The following is a 24,635-nucleotide window of genomic DNA, read 5'->3' as shown; positions in this document are numbered from 1 at the left end:
TGTATTTAGGTTTTTCAGCTGAAGATTTTCATTTTAGCCTAGCCTTAGGGGAAGCAGCTGTCAGAGAGATGTGCAGGAAGGGAAACGTCGGAGGGTTATATAGGTGCTAACACAGTCAAATGCTAAATTGTCCTACCATGCAGCTTACGGTGCTCTGATGAAAAGAGGTGTGTGGTAATTTCTCACTTAGGGTCTGATCCAAAGTGCTTCAAATGGGACTTATGCCTTTGACATTAGTGGGTTTCATGAACATGGGGTGTGGCATTCATGTTCACTGTATCCATTCAGACTCCTAAGTGAGCTGCTTTTGCAAGGGATTATATTGCATTAATTATACCAGCGGTTCTCAAACTTTTTGGGCTCCGAGCCCTTTACATGTGTAAAAAATTATGCGGAGCCCCAGCGGTCCACTGATTGTATGTGCTGTACCTATCAGTGTTTCCAGTTTGTCAGCCTCGCGGAGCCCCTGGAGATGTATCAGGGCTCCGCGGAGCACAGTTTGAGAAACACTGAATTATACTGATCATTGCCCATCTGCTCTGTGCTCTGTGAATACCTATAATTACTAAGAAGGCGACAAGGAAAGGGAAAGAGAGAGGAAGAAGGATCCTCTGCATGGATACAAAGGGTTGCTGGTCAGGGTCCCTTAGCGGGATTGAGAAAAAGGAGCCAAAGACAGGCCCTGTCGAAGAGCTATGTGTGAGCTCCTAAACTTGTTTCTCTCACCAAGAGAAATTGGTCCAATAAAAAGATACTAATCCCCTTCCCCACCCCCTTCCCCCACCATATTGTCTCCCTAATGTCTTGGGAACCACCATGGCAACAACACTGCAGATAATGACAAAGGCCATTCCCCACTCTAGTTTTTCCCTTAGGGTAGGTCTAGAATGCATCCCTCTCTTGACAAAGGGATGCAGATTAGGCAGGTTGACATTGCAAATGAGGCAGGGATTTAAATATCCCGTGCCTAATTTGCATAAAAATGGCCACCGTGTTTTGCCAACTCAGTACTTTGTCGGCAAAAAGTGGCAGTCTAGAGGGGGATCTGCTGAGAAAGAAAGACTTTTTCGACAGATCCTGTACACCTCCTTGCAGGAGGCATAAAGGATCTGTGGAAAAAGGCTTTCTTTCTTAACAGATCCCCCCTAGACTGCTGCTTTTTGCCGACAAAGTGCTGAGTAGACAAAACGTGGTGGCCATTTTTATGCAAATTAGGCAGGGATATTTAAATCCCTGCCTCATTTGCAATGTTGACCTGCCTAATCTGCATCCCTCTGCTGACAGGGGGATGCAGTCTAGACATACCCTTACAAAGCTTATTTCTGAGAACTGAGCCCCAGAGGAGTGTAAATTTGTAGGACTCGCATGAATGAAAAGGAATGCAGAACTCACCCTAACCTGTGTCATAATCCAGATTCCATAATGGAGTTTGAGAAAGTGTAAGTCAACTGAGGACTCTGCTCTGAGGGAAAGAGTCCAAACTGAAACTGGGGCAGTGAAGTGGCAGCCTGTTAACATGATGATGAGTGCGATTAGATAGGTAAGAGTACATGATGGCTCTAGTAAAGCCGCACTGACATGGGCAGTGGGTGAAGGTAGGGCTAGGGGAGGCAAGCCTCCAGCCTCAGCCCCACCCCTTCTGCCAACATCCCGCCCCCCCACAGGAGCAAGGATGCCTCACCGATTCCCCACCGGGAGGAGGGGCAGCGTGACCCCAGCCTCCCCAACCAAAGCACAGGGAGGGCATGTGGCTCCAGCTGCCCCAGAGGATGGGGGAGGGCGCACTTTGGGGGTAGTAGCACTGCACCCCTAGTAGGCCTGCACTCTGGGGCAGAGTGTGGGCAGAACCAGTCTGGTGGTTGGGGAAGGCCGTGCTTTCCCCCACCTAGCATACCAGACAAGCTTGGGCACACTGGCTGCTGCCCCCAGAGGCTTCTGTCCACCCACAAAGGGATTTCACAGCACAGAGTAACTGTGCCTATTTTAATACAGATTTAAGACCCTGTCTCACAAACTGACCTGGTAGGCCCTTATGCTTGCTCAAAATCTCCCTGAAGTCAGTGGCCTTCTGCATGAATGCAAGGGTTGCTTAGCAGGATTGAGGCCTTTGACTCAACCTTTGAGTGGACTCACTGCATAGCACAGCCATCTTCTAGGGCCTAGTCTGGTCCCAAAGAACCAGCCTTTTGCCCACACGTAGATCCCAGTCTTTATGAAAGTGCTCTGCTTTGTCCAGGAATGTGGCAAGGATGCAGTGTTGCAGCATGTCTGACTAGCTTCCTTGTAACTTGTACATTAAAGCAGGCAGCCCTTTACATGCAGATCAGCAGTGTGCCATGTAGGCCAGAGGTTTTCAGGCCAGGGTCTGTGGGCCCCCACTGGTCCACAAGCTCTCTTCAGGTGGTCCACAGATAGTTTCCTAATCTAAGGTGAGCACCTGGGTGGCCGCACATGAGAAAATGAAGGGCTGTCCTCCTAATTAGTGGCTTACAGATGTAGCTCCACTAATTAGGTTCCTGGACCATCACACGTACGTGAGGTGGTGGGTTTGGGGGGCATAGAAGAAGGTGGGAGGGGACAGTGGGGGGAAGAAGAGGTAGGTGGAGGGCAGTAGGGTGAGAAGAGGGGGTGGGGGAATTTGAGGCATGCAGGATTGTAGACATGCAGAAAGAGATGAATTTCCCTAGCTGCAGAGCTGTGGCTGCCGAGGAGAGACAGTCTCCCTTCCTATCCTCAGCTCAGTGACTGTTGTGGCAGGAAAGATATAGTAAAATAGGAGTTGGGCACGTTTATCTGTAGCACAGAAAAACATTTATAATTAAGGGTTTTAAAAAATATACACTTTTATCCAAAGCACTTTACAATAGTTAGATAATGCTACAAACAACACTTGGAAAAATCAGTAAGTGGTCCACCGAGGCCCCCACCAATTTTCAGTGGTTTGTGAAAAAAGAAAAAGGTTGAAAACCCCTGATCTAAGCCTTAGATAAATCATTGGGAAGCACAGGGCATGGGAGTCAGACATGGAACAGGTCACTAGACTGCCCAGGGCAGGCCTCTGGGGATGCAACACTGAGCTATGTTTCCTCCCATTGCTGTGTTACGGCCTCTGTCATATTTTGCATTTCTGTCTTTCTGTGTTATGCAGCTCAGAGTTTAACATGCTGAAATGTAGAAACAAGGTGCATTACAGTTTGCTGTCACTGCACCAGACAGGGTGTGCTACCTGCTATTCTGAACTGCAGAAAGCATTGGGAGAGCTGATTCTTTTAAAGAGGGGTTTCATTAGTACCTGCAAGCCGCAGTCACTTTCTATAGAAATGATAAACAGCCAATAGCAAGTTGCTCCCATCCTGAATATCCTGTCCACACTGGCTTGTAATGCGTTCTGCCTCTCTTCCCAGCACTGACTTTGCCATAACTCTCTCCTAGGTGCAGACCACGACAATGTGCATCTCTGTTAGTCTGAGTGGCTTTGTTGTGCTGGGCTGTTTGTTCGCGCCCAAAGTGCACATCATCCTCTTCCAGCCACAGAAGAACGTGGTCACTCACAGACTCCATCTCAACAGGTTCAGTGTCAGTGGGACAGGAACCACTTACTCCCAGTGTAAGTAAAGGATCTGTGGCCTATGCATGGCATGCCAGGTGTGGTAAGTATGGGAAAGGAAAGCTATAGAGTTTGTCCTTTTAATAGAATCTGCAATCGTTAAGACTGGCAGGACATTTTTGCTTTTCCCTGTGTGTCGGATTGACTGCTGAGAGCCCCCACGAAAATATCACTCAAGTCTGGTGAGAGCAAAACAACCCTTACACACAGTACAGGTTGAAACATTCTAGTCCAGCACTCTCTGGTCCAGCAACGTCCATGGTCCAACACGATTTTAGTTAGCTGGATGTCCACTTATCATGGGTGTGGCCAGGTTTCCTGCAGTCCCATAAAGTTTGTTCACAGCCACCAGTCCTGGCTCTCCGTGTTCTGTGCTGTTATTTAGCTCTAATTTACCCCTAAATGTCTTCTGAGAGCCCAGCAAACAGTGGAAGTGCCGGTAGTGCTGCTTGACAATATTGACCTCCCATGGATCAACAAATTCTCTGGTTCAGCACAGGTCAGGTCTGGCCTTAGTGTGCCAGACTAGAGAATTTCAACCTGTACCTACGTTCTGCTGACAGCTTCAGAGTTGGCCTGATCCAAAGCCCATGGGAGACAATGAAAAGACTCCCACTGAGAACAGGAAGGATCAGATCAGGCCCATAACTGCACAGTTCCTGTCTCTCTCATAACAAAAGACAGAGCTGGTTGCCCTGGAGTCAGAACAACGTTTCAGCAAGACTTGGTCCATTCTCAGTGGATGTTATTATCTGGGTGTCATGTAAAGCCTTTGAATCAAACCACTACAGCTAATCCTGCTATAGTTCAGAAAAGTTGCCTCTGTATATCCAGTCTGAGTCCTACCCTTCACAAGTGTCATAACCTGGGATATCAACTGACGCATCAGTGCAAGAACATTTCATCCGCTTTTCCTATGTCAGTGTCTTATTCCCAGACAGATTCACATATTTGGGATTTTATCTGATGCTGTTTTCGGCAAGATAAAATAGGTCAGTTTTATTTTTGCTTTTACCCTGTCAAGCTTAACTAGTCAAGGATGCAAACAAATGGTACCTCATTCACAGAGTAATGCAGACAGACTATCTGCCCTGGAAAACTAACTGAAGGAGCACACCACCTCAGAGGGGACGGAGAGTTGTAGAGGAAAAAGTGGAAGGTTTGTAAAGATATTAACTAGGAACTGGCCACTCTGTGATGGGGACACTCACAGAGATCCCCTTGAGACTGTCACTTGGGCTTTGTCTACACTGCAGCGCTATTTCAGGATACTGGAGGTATCCCGAAAGAGCTATTCCGCATCTTTTGAATGTGCTCGTTATTTCAAACTATAACAGGCTTGCTATCCCGATGTCCCTGCAAACCTCATTCCATGAAAGGGATGTTTCGGAATAATGATTTATTTTGAAATAAATGCTGTGTAGACAGCGCCAGATTTCAAAATAAGCTATTTTGAAATTAACTAGAAATAAGCTACGCAATATGCATAGCTTAAATTGCATAGCTTGTTTCAAGCTCTGAGTGCAGTGTAGACACACCCTTGATGTGCTTATAAACCACTGAGCCTGCCTGCCTGCCTGCTCTTTGGGGTGCCTCATTACCCTGTTATGCTGGGCCAGAATCCCTGATCTCCTCCAGCACTGGCACAGAATTGGAATCACAGCCCACAGCAGAGCAAAACAAACACTGAAATGAGCTCAGCTCTGGGAAAGCTCAGTCAAAGGGATTTCACACAGCACCCATGTGCAACACCCCACAGGGACCAGAACCCCAGAAAAAAAAAAACCATCTTAATCTGCATAAAGTTTATACAGAGCAAGCTCATACATTGTTCTCCTCCTTTATCAGTGAATGAGAGATATGCACAGCTGCTGTTATTCCCCACCCTGGTAACAATTACTTACACTGGGAATTTAAGAAACAAAAGTGATTTTATCAAGTAGGATTTAAGAGGTTGCAAATAACAACAGACAGATCAAAGTTACCATGCAAAATAAAACAAAACGTGCCAGCTGAGCCTAATACCCTAAGAAACTTGTTACATGTAATTTCATACCCGACAGTAGTTCTAATAATATTTTCTCACCAACTGAGGAACCTTCCAATGTGGTCCTGATCCTTCTCCGTGTTCAGTTCCAGCTGTTTGCAGCAGACATCTTAGGTAGTAAGTAGGGGGGAGGGTCTCCCAGCATCTGGCAGATGCCTTTAATATTTGGTTTCCCTCTTTTATATCTCTTTTGCCAAAGGCGTGAATAATTTATGTTCCATTTAAACTTTTTTCACTTTCATTGGAAAGGTGCAACATCCAAAATGGATTCCAGTATCAGATGACCTGGCCTCGTGTCTTGGCAGAACCAACCATAGTCCAGATTTATAAGAAAAACAAGGCTATTTACAGCTCATTGACCTGAGTACCAGGTCATTCAGTTCCTTGAGCACTACTCATGGCCATCTCTTAATCATAGAATCATAGAATACTAGGACTGGAAGGGACCGCGAGAGGTCATCGAGTCCAGTCCCCTGCCACCGTGGCAGGACCATCTCTGATAGACATTTATCTAACCTACTCTTAAATATCTCCAGAGATGAAGATTCCACCACCACCCTGGGCAATTTATTCCAGTGTTTGACCACCCTGACAGTTAGGAACTTTTTCCTAATGTCCAACCTAAACCTCCCTTGCTGCAGTTTAAGCCCATTGCTTCTTGTTCTATCCTCAGAGGCCAAAATGAACAAGTTTTCTCCCTTCTCCTTATGACACCCTTTTAGATACCTGAAAATGGCTCTCATGTCCCCCCTCAATCTTCTCTTTTCTAAACTAAACAAACCCAATTCTTTCAGCCTTCCTTCATAGTTTATGTTCTCTCAACCTTTAATCATTCTTGTTGCTCTTCTTTGGACCCTCTCCAATTTCTCCACATCTTTCTTGAAATGTGGTGCCCAGAACTGGACACAATACTCCAACTGAGGCCTAACCAGCTTTGAGTAGAACGGAAGAATGACTTCTTGTGTCTTGCTCACAACACACCTATTAATGCATCCCAGAATCATGTTTGCTTTTTTTGCAACAGCATCACACTGTTGACTCATATTCAGCTTGTGGTCACTATAACCCCTAGATCCCTTTCTGCCGTACTCCTTTCTAGACAGTCACTTCCCATTCTTTATGTGTGAAACTGATTGTTCCTTCCTAAGTGGAGCGTTTTACATTTGTCTTTATTAAACTTCATCCTGTTTACCTCAGACCATTTCTCCAATTTGTCCAGATCATTTTGAATTATGACCCTATCCTCCAAAGCAATCACAACCCCTCCCAGCTTGGTATCATCTGCAATCTTAATAAGTGTACTTTCTATGCCAATATCAAATCGTTGATGAAGATATTGAACAGAGCCGGTCCCAAAACAGACCCCTGCGGAATCCCACTTTTTATACCTGTCCAGCAGGATTGTGAACCATTAATAACTACTCTCTGAGTATGGTTATCCAGCCAGTTATGCATCCACTTTATAGTAGCCCCATCTAAGTTGTATTTGCCTAGTTTATTGATAAGAATATCATGTGAGACCGTATCAAACACCTTACTAAAGTCTAAGTATACCACATCCACCGCTTCTCCCTTATCCACAAGACTCGTTATCCTATCAAAGTCCTATCCTATCTTAGCAAGAGTACATTAATAAACAGAGTTATACTTCATAGTTCAAATGTCAAATATAGGAATGATACATGCACACAAATGGAATAAACACATTCATCATTAGAAAAGTTAAAATCTGTTATGCTACAAGATGCATTTTGCATAAAGCATCTTCCATTTACGCATATTCATAACCACATTTCCAGACAGACTATGGGGTGCAACATCATACACTAGGCTTTATAATATGATCTAAGTTTTCAGAAGGGATTAGTGATTTTAAGTACTGCAGTTTTGTGATGGCCACCTTATTTATTTTTAGGTTGTGGAATAAACGATAGCCAGTGTCTGGGACTGGCGTTTTCATGTGGGCTTCTGACTATACCTTTATATAACACAAAGACCTGTCAGTGCTCAACTGGAAAAGAGTATCCTGAATTTTCCGAACCATCTCTAACCACATGAAGGAACGCACATTCTAAAATATTTTAGTCCCAAAGGTCAACTGCAATATCAAACCAAAAATGTCAAACTCTTATTTCTTTCTTGCTCCCTTCTGAATTGGAAAGATGACCTCCAAAGAAGGGGTGTTTTCTTTTCCTGTTTATGATAAAACTAGAATAGCATGTGTGCCCTTTGCCAAAGTCCTTGATGCAGGCAAACCATGGAAGGACCTGGACAGTGATGTCACATGTGGTTTGAGCCACAACTTATTCAACACAGTTAGGAAAGCCACAGTCATAGTAGTTGTCATGTCTTCAGGCCCATAATGCTCTATGCCATCAGTACAGGTCCTCCATCCCTCATCCTGGGCAGGATTTCTCAGAGAAAAGTGAGGACCTGATATTTCCAATACAAATAAATAAATAAACTAATAGAAAACAGTGAGGGTCCCTACCCCAAATAGTATTGAGATATTTCTGCACATCATAAAGAGAAATATATTTTTCCGTTCACCTGTAAGTATTTTTTGGTGAATGGATTATTTGTAGACATTTATTTTTCTTTGAACTGCACAACACTCGTTCATAAAATGCCAATCACTTGTCATCTAAATTGATCCTAGCCAGTGTCATGGTCTTTTCTGTGTCTGCTCAAATTCTGCTTCAGTCCACATCCAATTCATCACTGGGATGATTCTCTCCAGAGCTGTATTAAAGCATGAGGACACCAAGAGAAATTCAATAAGCCTCTGACATCTTTTAAAGAATGACCCCCTAGAAATGCCCCATCCATCCTGGGCTGACAGCTTGTTTTCTTACCAGTCTTGATGGCGCTTTGCATCAGTCACAAATAGCTTAACATATGTCTGATCAATATTATTCATCCAGCTGCATGTTTTTCTTTCAATGTAGTCATCTGGAAGCTTAGATGGATGCAACTCCTGCTCACAACCAGGGGCTCTGTCCTGCTCCTAGTCTAAGAGCCTGGGCACTGGAACTGCTCAGTTCTACTCCCACCTCTGCCACTCACTTGCTGGGTGACAATAGATGGGCAACATAACTTCTCTAGGAGGCCATTTGCTGCTCTAGAAATGGAGTCTAATAACTTGTGTGTAAGGACAGGTCTACACTGAGGGAAAAAGTCGACTTAAGAAACATAACTCCAGCAACGAGAATAGCATAGTTGAATTTCTGTGGTGGCTCCATTGTGGGAGGTTGATGGGAGAAACTCTTGTGTCAACTTCCCATAGTCCTTGTAACCCTCAAGGTGGATGGGGGCACAATCAGCAGTCAATTTAGCAGGTCTTTACTAGGGATGTAAAGGTTTATCTGTTTAAATGGGGTTAACCAATAAGCATCAGCTTATCATTTTCCATTATGGTTAAACTATTTGCCAGTGCGCACAAGCTCCAGCTGTCAGTCCCGCTCCCAGGGAGCTGGCTGTACTGTGGACTCTCCAGTATAAGCTTTATACTGTAGAGCCCACAGCATGTGTAACTGTAGATTTTTAACAGTTACAAGGTTACTTTTTTAAACCATTTTTTAACATCTCTAGTCATTACTAGACCCACTAAATCAAAACCCGGAAGATGGATCTCCAGAGCATCGATCTTAGGGTAAGTGTAGACCTGGCTTCAGACACAAGGGTGCCATTTTGGGAGGGTAAGGGGCAGCAGCCATGCGCTCTGGGATGCAGCTTGCTTTTCATCCCGTTCCCCAGACTATCAGGGAGTGAAGGGAAAGTGCTTGCATTCCGTGCATGCCTTTCACACCTGGCTGGTGAGTTCCAGGCACTGCATAAGTCCACCCAAATGGATATTCTTCTCTCAGCTATTCAACTGATCCACCCCATCATTTGGTCTTCTTTCTCTCTGTGTAGTTGTTTGCTGTGTTTTCCCCCCAAAAGAGGACTGTATGTGAGCTGTTCTTAGGTTGGTGCCCTTAAAAGGACCAAGTGGGACTCTTCATTATTCAGGACAGAAAGGACTAGGGCAACCTACCATCACAGGCCTCCTCCGAGGCTTCGTCTAGTCTGCAGGGAGAGGGAGTTCCGCTTTTTTTCAGAAGAGGCTTTTCTGAAATTTGGCCTATATACACGGGGCCAAATTTAAGGAAAACATCCTCTTTCGGAACATCCCTTATCCCTCCCTCCGAGAGGAATACAGGGATGCCAAAAGAATGCACCCACTTTTTGAGAAACTGTTCTGAAAAAGTGGATGCATTCCCTAGACGCGGCAGAGTTTTTCCAGGACACCTCCGGCCCAGACATAGCCTGAGATGCAAAGCGACAAGAAGAGTTGAAGCACTGTTTGGAAGAACAGAAAGGCTGGCTATCTTGAGACTGTGGTAGAAGCCATGCAGCAAGGAACAGCAGCTGCCTTTCTCCTCTGCAATCTGGAATATGTATGGAAAGCAAGTGCCTCTTCCTGTGCCCCCCATAACTGCATATCCACCCTTTATTTACTTCTCATGCTGCTGCAGCCAAAGTGCCTCCATTGTAGAGCTCCTAAGCACCTGTTCATCCCTAGTGGGATGATATTCCTCTGCTCCAATGGCATGTCCATCTAAGGGGAAAGAAAGATAGTTGAAAAAAATATAATCAGGGGCCAACAACCTTGCTGAGCTCCCTTACTAGGTCCAGGCTCCTGCCACCTCTGCTCCTGTGGTAGCAGCAGTGGTGACTATGAACTCCAGGCCTTTTTGAATCACCAGGCCCCAGGGCAATTGCCCCTATTTTTCCCTTGTCCCCCATCAGCAGGCCTGCATCTCCACTATATTTCAAATGGAGTTTGCAATATGAAATACTGCAAACAATACAGAGCAAATATCTCCTAACGTCTCCATGTGACTTTGCAAACCCTGAAAGATCTCAACAGCGAATCAGTGGCCTGTTCGTGCTTAGCCATTGCTTCATCAGAACAATCAGTGGCCTTTCTAGTTATGTATGTAGAGAGAGGGAGCAAAGCTAAGGATGCATGCCTATGTAGATTTAGATATTCACACTCACAAATATGAAATTGACTTAGCTGCTGGCAACCAGTTCTTGGATGCCAGAGGAAAAGGACATCGATTTAGCAAAAATAAAAGAGTTTGTACAAATATTAGAATTGTTACATATATATGTATACGTCATTTGCACAGCGCTCTACGTCTTTCCTCCTCAGAACAGCTCCACAAAGTATTCCTATTCTCATTTTATACATGGGAAAAGCAAGATACAGAGGTTGAGAGACTCTTTGCTGCAGACTCCTTTCTTCCAGCATTGGGCAAGATTGCTACAGGGCAGTTGTTCAAAAGGACTCAGCTCTTATTTGAGACCTAAATAAATCTGCTAGCTTTTTCACTATTCAGCACTTAGCCACTCCCATTGTTCTTTCGTGGGTGCCAGTCCTACACTACTTTTTTCTCTTGATGTGTACAGAGCCCCAACTATGGAGAGAAAGAGCGTCCTTCAGAAATTCATTTCACAACACTCATTTCTGTGTCCGTTAGGAGCTTTGAGATCCAAGTGGGGTCAAAAACACTTACACAAACTATCTTCTCCTTGCTGACCCAAAAAACACTGTACATAAGCAGCAGGCAGGAGTATCTATAGTGCTGTGGTAAAGGAAATCGAGGAGAACACAGACCCCAGAATACACCACATGAAGGAAGCAAGCAAAAAAACAATGCAGGGAGGTTTGATGTGACATGATATCACAGGGCGCTGCCCTCCAGCACTCCCCTGAGTAGCCCCTCTTGGCCCTGCAGGAAGTGCTCTTCAAGTTCTCTCAGTCAGTTACTCAGACGTAGGTGGTCTCAAAGCATGTGCCCCTTTTGTGAGGGATGGCTTATTAAGTCACTCTACAGAGTGTGACTCATTTTGTTAGTCACCCAAAGTCACTCGTCTCTGGGTCCACATGAGTCCTGGTCATCTCTCAGCCCTTTTCAGGCGATGTCCTCCTAGCATGCCATGCCTCAGATGGTCACTGCCTCAAAACAGGAACCCCTAGCTCTCCCCCTGGGCTGTAATTGAGTCAGCTGGAGGGCCCTAGCCCCATGTCTCCTTCGCTGGCCTCTTTTTCCTCAGTTACCCTTCAGCAGATCAGTAGGCCAGACTTCTCCTGATAGTGTGTGTCCCGCCTGGGGAGACAAGGCAGTATTTACAAAGACCCCCCTCTCCCAGCTTCTCCACAGTTGGCTGGGGGAGAGGTGAGACTTGCCTGGCTGTCTGTGCAAGTTCCTGGTTTCAGGGCCTTAGAGAAGAAGGATTACTAAGAAAAAGGGGTGCTTAGATATCTATCCCATTATTGTCATTGTCAATATCTCTTCAACCCTTGTACACAGATCAGACCTTCCAAAATCTTAAAGGGACACACCACGTGTCAGCGATGGGCTCACCACTAGGCACTATTGGTTTTAAAGAGGCAGACTGTTCTATCACACAAGGCAGTAACTCCAAATACTGTCAAAGCGAATGGATGCTGAGCACGTGGTCCGCAAGGAGAAAGGAAGTGAAACAAGCACCATGAAACAAAACAGGATACCAGGGGTATCCTGAGGTATTCTAAACATGGTACTTAATACAGATAGGCTGTGTCTAGACTGGCCAGTTTTTCCGGAAAATCAGCCACTTTTCCAGAAAAACTTGCCAGCTGTCTACATTGGCCGCTTGAATTTCCACAAAAGCACTGACTTCCTACTGTAAGAAATCAGTGCTTTTTGCAGAAATACTATGCTGCTCCCGTTAGGAGCACGAAAGGGCCAGTGTAGACAGCTGAGATTTGTTTTGCGCAAAAAAGCCCCGATCGCGAAAATGTCGATCGGGGCTTTTTTGCGCAAAAGCGCGTCTAGATTGGCCACGGACGCTTTTCCGCAAAAAGTGCTTTTGCGGAAAAGCGTCCGTGCCAATCTAGACACTCTTTTCCGAAAATGCTTTTAACGGAAAACTTTTCCGTTAAAAGCATTTCTGGAAAATCATGCCAGCCTAGACGTAGCCAGCCACTTTCATGATAATGTAGGAACCCAGTTGGTTGCTGCTATAAAAACTAACGTGACAGCGCAGTGGAGCAGATATTAACAGCACTTATGATCAGCTTTGCTCCCAGTTCTAAAGGAGATGTGCGTATTATAAATGTCCGACAACTGAGTTTAGAAGCACGGTATCTTGTTCTTTGCCCTATTCCACATTTATCTGTCTCTTGCAGAGAGACACTTATATGGCCCCCAATTACTGTAGCATCTGATCTTCTCATAATCTTTAAAGCATTTCTTGTCACAACACTTCTGTGGGATAGGTCAATGCGCTTGTCTCCCATTTTACAGAATTGCTACTAAGGTAGAGACTGTGACTAAATGAGGTGCTCAAGGTGAAGCAGGAAATCCGCAGCAGAACAGGGAATTAAATCCATGTATCCAAAGCCCTAAACTACACCCTAACCAGAGGACCCTCCTGCCTTTCGTTTGCTAGAGCGTATAATTTGATTTAATAAAGATGTAGTGAAGTGCTGTTTTGTCCGTATTTAAAAAGGCTCCATCTTTACTGAATTGATCTGAAACTAAGAGTGTCCATCATCAGTTCTGGATGACTAAACATGCCTTTGTCAGCAACATTAATTGTGTTTTACACTGGATGATCAAGTTTAAAGTCAATGCTTGATGTGTGTTTTTCCTTTAAATGCTTTGATCAAGGCATCAGGTTTCTCTGGGTCACTGTTATTGTTAACCTAATGTATCTTGGCAAACACAGCTTTGCCTTCTTGTGAACTGGGACATCAGAGAAATTAAATGCTAACACATTCTTGATATCCAATGGATAATTGTAACTGGGATGGACATGACTGCTCTAAAAGCAAAATCTCTTGGGCTTTTACAAGATAACCCTCTATCCCATTGCCAAAACACAGAAGCATTTAGGGCCAATTCTGACACCCATCTTCACGTGGAGTTTACCTTATGCCAAGAGTGACTCCACTATAGCCAATGGAACGACTTGTCAAAAGAAGTACTTTTTAGTGGGAGAATAGGTGTCCAGGTCAAAGGGCCAGATTCAGATACATTTTACATACTGAGATCCTGATCTTGCATTCATGCAAGTCAGTGGGATCCAGGCTAGAATGTTATCCAACAGGTGGTAAATGTGTTGGCAAACTCATGCAATTGTTAAGAACAAAAGATTATCCCTATTCCTTCCCACATATAGAACAACCCATTTTCCTTACATTCAAAGGCAGGTTGACATGCATTCCCTGATGCAAAGATGGACTGGATAAAGGAAATGCAAGCTAATGCATTACTCCCATAAGGTCCAGAGCACCTTCTCTCTCATTGAAATTAGTGAGGTTGGAGAGCATTTAACACTTCGCTGAATCAGCCCCTAAAATAAGATACATGAATAATCCAAGGACCTGATTTTTATTTACACTGGGGCTACTTCATAACACACTGAATAAATTAGAGTCATATCCACTTTATGGCTCCTTTACACTTCCAGAGAGATGTAAAGTGACCTGAATGTAAATTAGAATCAGGTCCCCCAGTGTTTTTTTTTTCCTAGGTGGCTAATGAAGGGCTTTTTCTCCATTCTCTTCCAGCATCTGCTAGTGTGTACGTTCCAACAGTCTGCAATGGAAGGGAAGTCCTAGATTCTACCACTTCGTCTCTGTGATTGTGACCTGCGATTCAGTTCTCAAATTTTTAGACTGTTAGAAACAAATTGCACATGTTGTGCATTCCAGACAAACAAAAAAACAAGACTAGTACCTTTTTTTAGAAACAGTATAATAAATTATTTTTGAGGACTGTACAGTATATAGTGACATTCTAGAACTTTTTAGACTGATTTTAGCACCTCTGTTATTAACTGTTCTAAGGTACATGTAAATAACCATGGTTTACAGTGCACATATTTCTGCAGCATTAACTCAGAAGTGGGGGGAATGATTTGTTGCAAGCACAGTCGCAATGTTGGGTGACTTTCTATCCTATGAAATTTTTTGTAGCTCCTTGTTGTAATTTACTTAGACTGCATTTCTATGTTATATATAACAGTTACATTATGTGTAACAGACTGTTTTCTCAGCACAAAACAGCAGTATTAATGTAAAGATGTCAATAATAAAACCATAAACATTTGTCACCATGGTCTTCTTCCCTTCATGGTAATTATGGCCTGGTCTACACTAGGACCATAGTCCAAAATTAGCCCCCCAAGGTCGATTATCTAAGGAATGCGTCCACACTAACAAGTCCATTATTCCGGAAAAAGGGGCTGCAGAATTCAAACTGTGTAGTCCTGCTTTTCATGGGGAATAACGCTATTCCCGAATTTGTAAGTCCAACATAATGTTAGTGTAGACATGCCGGTGCTGCTAATTCAAACTAATTGGCCTCCCACAACTCCCCAGAGTGCCCTGAGCCCACATCAGGTTCTGTTCATATGTACACGCTACTTTGGACTACATTCGATTCTTCCCCATAGTGAGGACACAGACTTTCAAATTTGCAAAACCAGGTGCCCAGAAGTCAAACTTAGTAAATTTGAAATAATCACCTAGTGTAGACTGGGTCTAAGATTCAGAGACCATGGGCTAGATCCTCAGCTGATATAAACTTGCACTGTTTCACTGTTTGGCTCGGACTTTAATTAGAGAGTAAATTCCTCTCAATGAAAAAATTCAGATAAGCGCATTGCTGAAAAATGGCTTGTTTTTCAAAAGCAAAACATGTTTGCGAAAATTCTTGATGTTTGTGAAAGTTTGCTACGTTTCTAAATGAAACTTTTAAAGAAATTATACTGAAGCCATTAACAAAATAGTTATTGACAATTTTATTTGGCAGATCATTCTTTAAGCTAGATCTATTGTTATAAAGCACTCCAGATCCCTTGATGCAGTATAAAAATCTGGACAGATTAAAGAGATAAAAAGATAAAAGACAAAGCAAGGCTACATATAACAGGGGTGGCCAAACTGTGGCTTGTGATCCACAGGCAGCTCTTTCCCTGTTAAAATGCAGCTTGTGAAGCCCCCCACCCTTCACCCATTTTCTGCCGGCCAGACGGGGGCAGAGGGAACTCGGAGTTTCCACACTGCAGTGGTTGGTGGGGCTAAGGGCTTTTGCCAGAGATGACTGGGTAAAGTCTTCTTCTGAGGCTGATTCTCACTGACCCTTTCACATTACCAGAGTGGTTAGCTTCTTATCGTCCCCTTTGCGTCATACTTCTTTAAATTGTCTAGCACATTTGCTGGTGCTATGTGCATTTAATAATAATGAATAAGGAGGACACACTAGCTCAGAAAGCCTGGTGTCTGGCTTGTGATTTGTAATTACTTCTCTCCCCTCTCCAGTGAAATGAAATGGCATTAAGTAAGCAGGATTCAATTTAGTAATGGAATCAATAGTACTTGCTAGAGCAGAGTTAAGAGGAGGCGTCCTGACAGTGCACAGAGCTGACACTAGAGCTGCCTGGGTACTTTCTCTGAATTAGCAATCTGGCCAGTATCATGTACCAAATACATTTGATTGAAGTCAGCAAAATTAGCACTTTCTCCCTGAGCATGACACTTTAAAGTTTAAAGAAAACCAGCACATGAACTATCAAGAACGAGAGGAGTTTTTCCAAACAGTAAAATCTATCTTGAGTGTTCTGCAACAGGGCAATATCAAAAGCTATTGATTGAACCGTAATAGCAGGCTAGAGTCAAAAGCCCATTTTGAAGTCTAGTTTGAATCATGCTCCACAGAGTCTCATGCTATGCCACTGCAGTGCCTGCAAAGGTACTAACACACTTTGATATTTTCCTTTTTTTTTTTTTTTTTTTTTTTGGCCACTGGCTTATTCCAAACAGCAGCAAGCTTCACAGTCTGCATTCCCTGGAAATCCAAAGGAAAACAACAAAGAGCACTCAAGACACACCCAGGAAAAATACATGAACACTAAGAAAAATGGGTTTCAGAACACAGCACAATTTTAATGTCAGCCAGGACAACTTTACATGTGACTGAGCCAGCAGCAAGCACCAATGGCTTCCAACCCTTCTGCCTACCCAGAGCAAATGTTTAGAGGAGACACTTGGGGTCATTTCCTTAACAAGTGAAAATAAAGCTAATGGAGACAACGAGATCCTCGGCTGGGGTAAACTGACTTATCTGCACTGGCTTCAAAGAAATCAGCTGAGGCACTAGATCTGTCAGACCTTATACGGAAAGGGCATGGGATGGGGGGGGGGCGGTGGAAGGACTCCATTTCTCTTTGGAACAGTGAATCTCTGCACCTTGTACACTGATGGGTTTCACTAATTCGGGTCAGGTTCTGGTGTACTATTCCATGTGAAATAGGCTCTTACTCCACAAGCGATTCCATTGATTTTGAATCTAGCCCAGTGATTCTGAGCACCTAACTTGGACTGTCTCAGAGGCAGCAGCTTTGGGTGCCAGGAGGGAGCTGGTCGGTGAGAGGAACCAGTTTAAAACCCAGCTCCCCTCACAGACCGGCTGCCTGTTGTCCCATGCTGCTGACTCTGATACAGGGGTGGCGGCAGCCCGTCGGGGGGTGGGATAGAGGGGGAGAGCTCCTGGACCCGGCGTGAGCCAGAACTGAGCCAGGCTGCCTAACCACCTACCTTCTAATAACATTTTAAATGCACAGCCCCAGCGGGAGTAAGTCCCAGACCTGCTGCAAGCCAGGCCTGAGACAGACCGCTGGCCGGTCTGCTAAAAAATTGACTAGTTGGGGGAGAGGGAAGGAGGAATACGTGTAGTCTATAGCATTAACCTGTAAGCTTTTGCTTATAGGTTAATTGGCTACACGGTTACATCCCTAAAACAGAGTGGTGGTCGTGCATCTGGGTTGCGATGAAGCAGTTGGTTCCCATTTTCACAAAAGTCAGGGGAATTCAGCATTCCTCCACCACTGATTTAGGAGGTCACAGTTCTAAGTGTGCGCCTTGTTGTGGCAAGGGACTAGACTGCTTGGGAAGGCATCCGGAGCTCTGGATCCCAGACTGTTTTAAGTCTCTAGGGACTGAATAGAGCCCAGCCACTCACCCAGTTTTGAATGTCAAGCCACACTGCCATGGCACAAGTCCTCTGTCTAGTAACCTGCTGTTGTGCTGCCTAGCCCCTGGGCTCAGTGCTGACCTTTCAGACTTTCTGGGAGCCTAACACACCCTCTCTTAGAACTCCACACAAAGTTGTGAGCCTCTGAGTTACCACTTACCACAAGCCACTTGAAAAAGTTAAGAGCAATGCCGATGACACACAACACCCATCTGCCCGGAGTCTTGCACAAGTGGTCTTTTACGGATGAGATAAAGCAAGAAATCACAGGTCATTTAGACACCACCACACAGTGGTCCTCAGTAGCTCAACCTTCTCTTAGGAGCCCTGGGGCACCAACTGCCTTCCTGAAGGTAGGCAGGAAGGGACCCCACATGCTGGGTTTCTTCTCCCTCCTCTTGCGCCAAAGAGAAAATGGACCATCAGTTACATAGCGCCTGCCTTGTACAACTTTTGGCCCTGTCAGGTGACCTTCCTCAGAGGAGCAGCCATTCCTGATAAGTGATGACTGAAGGTGACCTCTCCCCTGACAAACCAGTTCCACTTGGTGGGAGCCATTTATTGTCTATGGGAGCCCACTCCAGCCTTAACCATTTAATCTCTTGTCAGCCCTGTAGCACTCCCCTGATGGAATTTAGGTCCTCCATGGAGGAGAAAGAACAAAAAGCTGCCTGTTCAAAATTGAGTTTGCAGCTTGGTAAAGATACGTGCAGCAAGTTCATCATCTCCCTTAGAATTCCTAAATCGTAAAGACGGATTGCTCAAATCCTCGCAGGTCGTCGCTTCACATATCTGGCTCCATTTGCCCAGCTGTAATATGAGGATGAAAATGTTAACTTTTCTCCCTCCCAGGCGTGTTTAATTAGTAAATGTCCATGCAATGCTTTGAACATGGGAAGTGCTTCAGATAAATGCTGGGCGTTATCATTCTTATTGACAGGGTCACGAGCACTGAAATCTGCGCAGCAAGGAAGGGTCTCCTGGGTTTGGGTTAGTAGCTGCACCTCAGGGAGTGAGATTTGTTCAGATTGCTAAGCACTGCGAAGCTCTCAGCAGCACACACAAGCATTCAATTTGCTGTGAATTTCTCTCTGTACAAGTCAAGAGCCCTCGGGACAAAAAGCATTATGTCTGTGCAACAATTCCCTGCCTGAGTTTGAACTCAGGAGCAGATGGGAGTTAGCTCATCCGAAGGTCACAGCAGCACTAGCCTCTTACCATCTCATATGGACCAACCACTTGAGGGCGCAATAACACACACCTTACCAATGTGTTACATATGCACCAACATTCATTATGAACTCACACAATAGAAGAACAGGGCTTGATTCTCCATCCTCTTGCCCTTGTGTAAATCAGGTTCGAGTCGATGCAATTAGGCTGAATAAGTGAGAAAAGAAGCAGTTTCATAGTTTCTTACCCAATGTGAACACAGATGGACTTTCATGGCACCATCATCCAATGTCTAATGGTGGCTGTCTTCAAAATGAAGGATCAGCGGCAGTGTTCCCAGTAAGCTGTGCACTCGTGTGGCTCTTCAGATGATTAGCAAAGCACCCACACCTAGTTTTTTCTTATTTCTACTAGTGGTGCACAACCACCCATGACTCAGTGCATATAAAATTTATTCCACACATTGTTGGAAAAAAATTCATCCATGGACAGAATAGATTAGAGGGAACATTGGCCAGAAATGGTTATTCCCTATCCCCACTTACTGCGGCAGGATACTAGTTTTGATCCAAAACTTATTGACATTGATGGGATTCTTTCCTTTGGTCGCAATGAATTCTGCAACATGTCCATAAAGACAGCATGCTATTTTTGCCCCAGGGCTTTAACCAATGGATGCCAAGTATACAGCAGTTTCAAATCTATTCCTGAGGAAGAAGCAACATTAATAAAGCCCGTTCCCTTCTCCCAATTGCAGGTGTCAAATCCTAGTAAAGATTTTAGAAATCTAATACTATGTGATGAGCTGGAAAACACTGTGGCAGCTTTCAAGATCAATTGCAGTCTGTGGTGCAGCCGGACCTGCTGATTTCACAATGGTGTATCAGGTATGGTTCAAATTCTCAAGCTATCTACTTGCTAAAAGCCCCATAGACAATTCAAGCAACATCCTCTTATCTGCAGGCGTCTACTGCTACAGTACAACTCTTCCCAGACCTGCACTCTCTCTGTAAATGTCACCTTAGGATAGTGGGTGTGGGGAGAAGCCACTTTTTGTGGGGTGACTTTGGTGCAAGGACTGGCACAGCTCGAGCTGGCACTTTTATGCATCTGACAGACTTTTTTAGTCAAAATAAATGGGCTTAAACAAAACTCCAAACATACTAAAACAGCAGCAGATCACTGCCGTATTGCAACAAAGACTCCAAATGCAGTTTCAAATTCTCCATGACCTGGGAATGACTCAGGCTGAGTTTTTGCAGAAACTTTGAGAGGAAGTGTCTTTTTGGTGGGGAACTCTAGTGCATATGTGTGGGGAGGGGGAGGGATACATAAAACCAAATCTCCCAGAATTCTCTCTTTCACAACCTTTTATTTCTTCAGAAAACCAGAGAGAATGTGCACACACATCCCTCCTTGCTTTGGCTTCACAGTCCCTGCAGTGGACCACGAGTCTGAATCAAAATGTCTTCCTGTGGCAACAGGTGGGCTTCTGCGGTTTGCTTCTTTGTCAGTTGCAACTTCATGAGCCAGGAAGTGTGTACAAACCATGGCACTCACTGCAGCTCCTCCCCATTCTCTGCTGTTTCAGCAATACCACGCCCATGGTGATCCCCCTCCATACCATATCACCCACCCCGCATATTCCTGGAGCAGCTGCGGCATTCACATGGGCCACCAAATAAAACTGATTTCTTCTGCACCTACATACTTACTCCTCAAAAGGACCCTGTTTTCCTCGTTCTGTGAAGGAAGACGTTAAAGGAGGCCACGTTGGTCAATGGTTACAGATAAGGAGAAAGCTGCAAGAGACAAAACCTCCAGAATTAAGCAATACCCCCTGCCTTGTGATATCCTTGTGGCAAAGGGCTTGGTAGGATTAGACATTTCATGAAACCACTCACAGTTATACTAGCTAGGACCCAACAGTTTAAAAGTGATTGGTGCCTCAGGCAGGAGCGTACTGGCAAGCAAAATAGGCCCAGGAAATGGTTTGAGAATGGCCCTCCCCATGATGTCACCTCTGCATGCCCCTCAAGTCCTGCCCCCCGCGTTATGTCCAGCACACGGCGCAGGCAGCGGGTCGGGCTCTGCGTGTTGCATACAGTGCGGACGCAGAGCCGTTTGGAGTGAGGGGCAATGGTGTGCGGACACGATGGCCCACCAGGAAATTCCCGGTATCCCACCAGGCCAGTCCGCCCCTGCCCTCAAGCTAAACCAAAAACTAACATTCTGGGGTTAAAGAGAAACTTCATCCATTTTGGGAGTTTTATATCTTACTCTGAAGCATCTTTTTATGGCACTAATTAGAAATGGAGAGGGCTACTGTATGACAATGTCTGTTGCAATCCTTCCAGCCATCCCCACCCCTCTGGTTACTACCAGCGCCTTTTGGACAGGAAAGCCAAGAATTCTCACACCCACCTTGACAAAATGACAATCTCAGAGTTTCCTTTTAAACAATAAATAAGAGAGCCCCTTCTTTTAATTAGAAGCGTTAACAGCTGCCTACAACTACCTAATAGCTTCCAGTTATGGCCCTGAAAGATCTATTTTTTTCTAGGCTTGGACTCCATATCAACCATATGGCATGCTGCAAACACCAAGTAAAAATAAGCAGAATCAAGGTGGAGAGGTTGCATTCTGATTTAAACTTGGAGGCTAGATCCTCTACTGGTGAAAACCAGAGACTTCCCACAGAATTCAGTGATGCTACCCCAGCTTGTACCAGCTTTGGGTGTGGCCCAGTATACTTAAATCTGACTGCAGATATATTCTCTGCATACTTTTGTTTTTCTGGGAAACCAGTATCACAGCAGCCTCCATCACATCCCTACTTACTTTGCCAATAATTCATACAGCAAAGCCACTTAAATGTGTTTAATCCCTGAAAAGATTCAGCTGCTTGGATCCAAAATTAGAAGAAAAGCAGGCAAAGCAGTGAGAAAAATGTATCCCATTTAATCAACTGAACACATAACAGAGCGTTTTGCATTGGTTTATGGTCTTAAATAACAGATTCATACATAACTTAGCTGATGAGATGGTTGCTCTGAGTACATTTTGGCAGAATACTGGATGTCACAGGCAACAGTTTGCTTAATGAAGTGTTTCAAGACTTCAAAACTGTGCCTCTTATGGGAACATGAACACAGCCTTTATTTGTCTATTTGTAGGGAAAGAAAAAGAGAAACAGCAAAAACTCATCTAGAAGGTATCAGAACAAACTTGTTTATGGCTGGAAAATTCCATTACAATTCTTTAAGCTATACTTAAATCAGTCCTATAGGCTTAGTTGGGTTTCTGCTTCTCATAGTGCTCAGTCAGATGTACTTTAGGGTGTCTGGAAGAATTTCTTCTAATAATATGACAGATCATTGGGAACCCCATAAAAGAAGCGTCATATACCACAGCCTGCAGGAGCGGACAAAATGCTATTTTATATCTAATTTGAAAAATTCATTGGATGGGGGGGAAATAACCAAACAAACAAAACCCCTCCTTTGTATTAATAAAACTGAGAGTTTGTTAAAATTTAAGGCATTTGAACGTGTCAGGGATAGGAGTCCAGAGGCAGAAGAAAAAATGTTCCTGGGAATGAATCCCAATTATATCTCTATGGCTTGGGAAAAGGGCGCAGATAAGTGCAAACAATGGAAACAGTGGTGACAGGTGTAATTCTGTGCAAGGTGGGAAGTTCCATGCCTCCATCCATCACTGAAGAACACTTCCAAATTGAGTGAAGGCTGAGGTTCTTCCAAGGATCCCAAATTCAGTTTCAAATAGATGTCCATTTCACTGTACAAATGCTGGTTGGATGAAAATCTTTGACGTGACAGCACCCTATCGGAATAGAATCCAGTGACATCCAAAGAATCCTCTTCATAAAAGATCAGCAAAGAACTGAAATCCCAAAATGTCAATTGGCATTTGCTAAGGGAGCCCATTACCATTGCTGACCACATGTAAACGAGAGGATAACGACAAATATAATGCAAGATAATAAATCTGCAATAAAAGTACCAAATATACAAAAAAAGAAACTTGTATTTAATATACATTCAACAACAATGAAAAATGGTTCCATACCTCACAAAAATCCCTTCTTTATAGGAAATGCTGTTTCAAGAACAAAATGAAATGTACACAACCCCGAATGTAACCCCAAAGTAACTCCATTCAGAAGAATAGATCCCAGTTTCTGTAACTGGATATACAAAATAATTTAAATAAATTTGCCTAAACAGCAAAAAAGCGCGAATCTTCATAAAATCTTCTTCTGCATCTCATAATATAATAATAATTTTCATCTTAGCTTTAATTTAATGTAGAAGTGGGCGCTTCTCAAACTGGTTGATGCAACAAAAGCTCAAATCTATATATTCTTCATAGTAAAAACATCATTTTTTGCCTTTGTCTTTTCCAAAGTTTTAAAGGCAGTTCAGAATTCAGACATTTTATTGTGATGAAGATCTAGGTCTGATTAGAGGGACAAGATTGGATCCTCATTTCTTCCTAGCTTTACACAACTCTTTCCTTCATAATTTTCAAGGGTGATTTTATATCCACATTTTAGTAGATCATCTTCAGTTCAACTTTCACTGGAATTTCAGAAAATTACAGTTTTTCATAGACTGAATATTAGGAAGATCACATACTTTTAACATGATTGATAAATCAGAAATTTTTAGGCCCTGAACAAGGATCTCAGGTCCACCTTCAAGATTCAAAGCACCTTTTTCTGCCTTCATTTAAATGTACAATTACTTGCCTCCACAGTAGGACACACACGTATGCTAAGATACACAATGGTGTAACCAATATTAATACCTTCAGGAGGGCCCACATGCCGGATAAAGAGACTGATGCTCCCTCCCAACCGCAAATTGGCTCAGCTAGCTTAAGCACTAGACACTTGTGCTTTCCCTCCACTCCCAGAGTGTCCAGGATTCATTCCCCCCAGATGCTCATCCCAGGGGATTGTGACATAAATGACAGTTTATACAAAGTACTGAACTGCTGTCAACCTTGGATGCTTAGGATAAGCTTCCCCAGGCAGGGAGAAACATAATTCACAGTATGGAACTTTGCTCCCCTCTAGTGTCTAGGCCTCGTAACAAGATTTATGAGTCTGCTGCTGCTTTTCAACAGATGGATCTGATCTTTCAACTCGGGCAGTGGCAGTGCACAAATTTGGGGTTATGTCTACAGTGGAGCTGGCGGTGTGACTCTCAACTGTATCTGTTCTTGCTCTCGTCAAAATGGCACATTACAAAAGTATAGCCACTGTATCATGGGTAGTACCAGGCAGTTGCATGGCCTAGCCACCATGGGTACAAATCCACCGGAAGCCAGTGGATACATACTCAGCACATCTAGCCTGTTTGTGCTACCATGGCTACATTACAATTCTTAGGCTGTGTCTACACTGGCCACATAACCCGTAATAACTATGGAAATGAAAGAAGTCAGAATAGGGAAATGCGCGGGGGATTTAAATATCCCCCGCAGGATTTAAATAAACATGGCCGCCGCTTTTTTCCAGCTTGGGGAAAAGCCGGAAAAGAGCCCCCTACTTGCAAGTAGGAATAAGAGATCCTCTTAGGGCTTTATTCCGGAGGATTGCGCCAGTCTGGACGCTCTTTTCCGGCTTTTCCCCAAGCCGGAAAAAGCGGCAGCCATGTTTATTTAAATCCCGCGGGGGATATTTAAATCCCCCGTGCATTTCCCTATT

At 44.1% G+C, this 24,635-nt stretch overlaps 1 protein-coding gene across 4 annotated transcripts in view; it reads left to right on the top strand.

The window, feature by feature from the left end:
* Positions 1-16,776, top strand: part of GRM3 (glutamate metabotropic receptor 3) — a 166,562-nt gene extending 149,786 nt beyond the window's left edge. The window contains exons 4-5 of one of the 4 annotated variants that reach the window (XM_075926200.2): positions 3,433-3,607; positions 16,519-16,776. In XM_075926200.2, the coding sequence (XP_075782315.2) occupies positions 3,433-3,607; positions 16,519-16,610 (267 nt within the window). In that variant the 3' untranslated portion in view covers positions 16,611-16,776. Of the gene's footprint in view, positions 1-3,432; positions 3,651-14,262; positions 14,804-16,518 lie in introns of those variants that run through there. The other 3 variants (XM_025181676.3, XM_075926193.2, XM_014570488.4) reach the window with 3 other exon arrangements.
* The last annotated feature ends 7,859 nt before the right edge of the window (positions 16,777-24,635 follow it).

This window comes from Pelodiscus sinensis, chromosome 1, assembly GCF_052426305.1.
Source record: "Pelodiscus sinensis isolate ZL-2025 chromosome 1, ASM5242630v1, whole genome shotgun sequence".
NCBI classification, from domain to species: domain Eukaryota; kingdom Metazoa; phylum Chordata; order Testudines; family Trionychidae; genus Pelodiscus; species Pelodiscus sinensis.
Note: the sequence above shows the minus strand (reverse complement) of the source record. Positions and strands in the feature narration are given on the sequence as shown.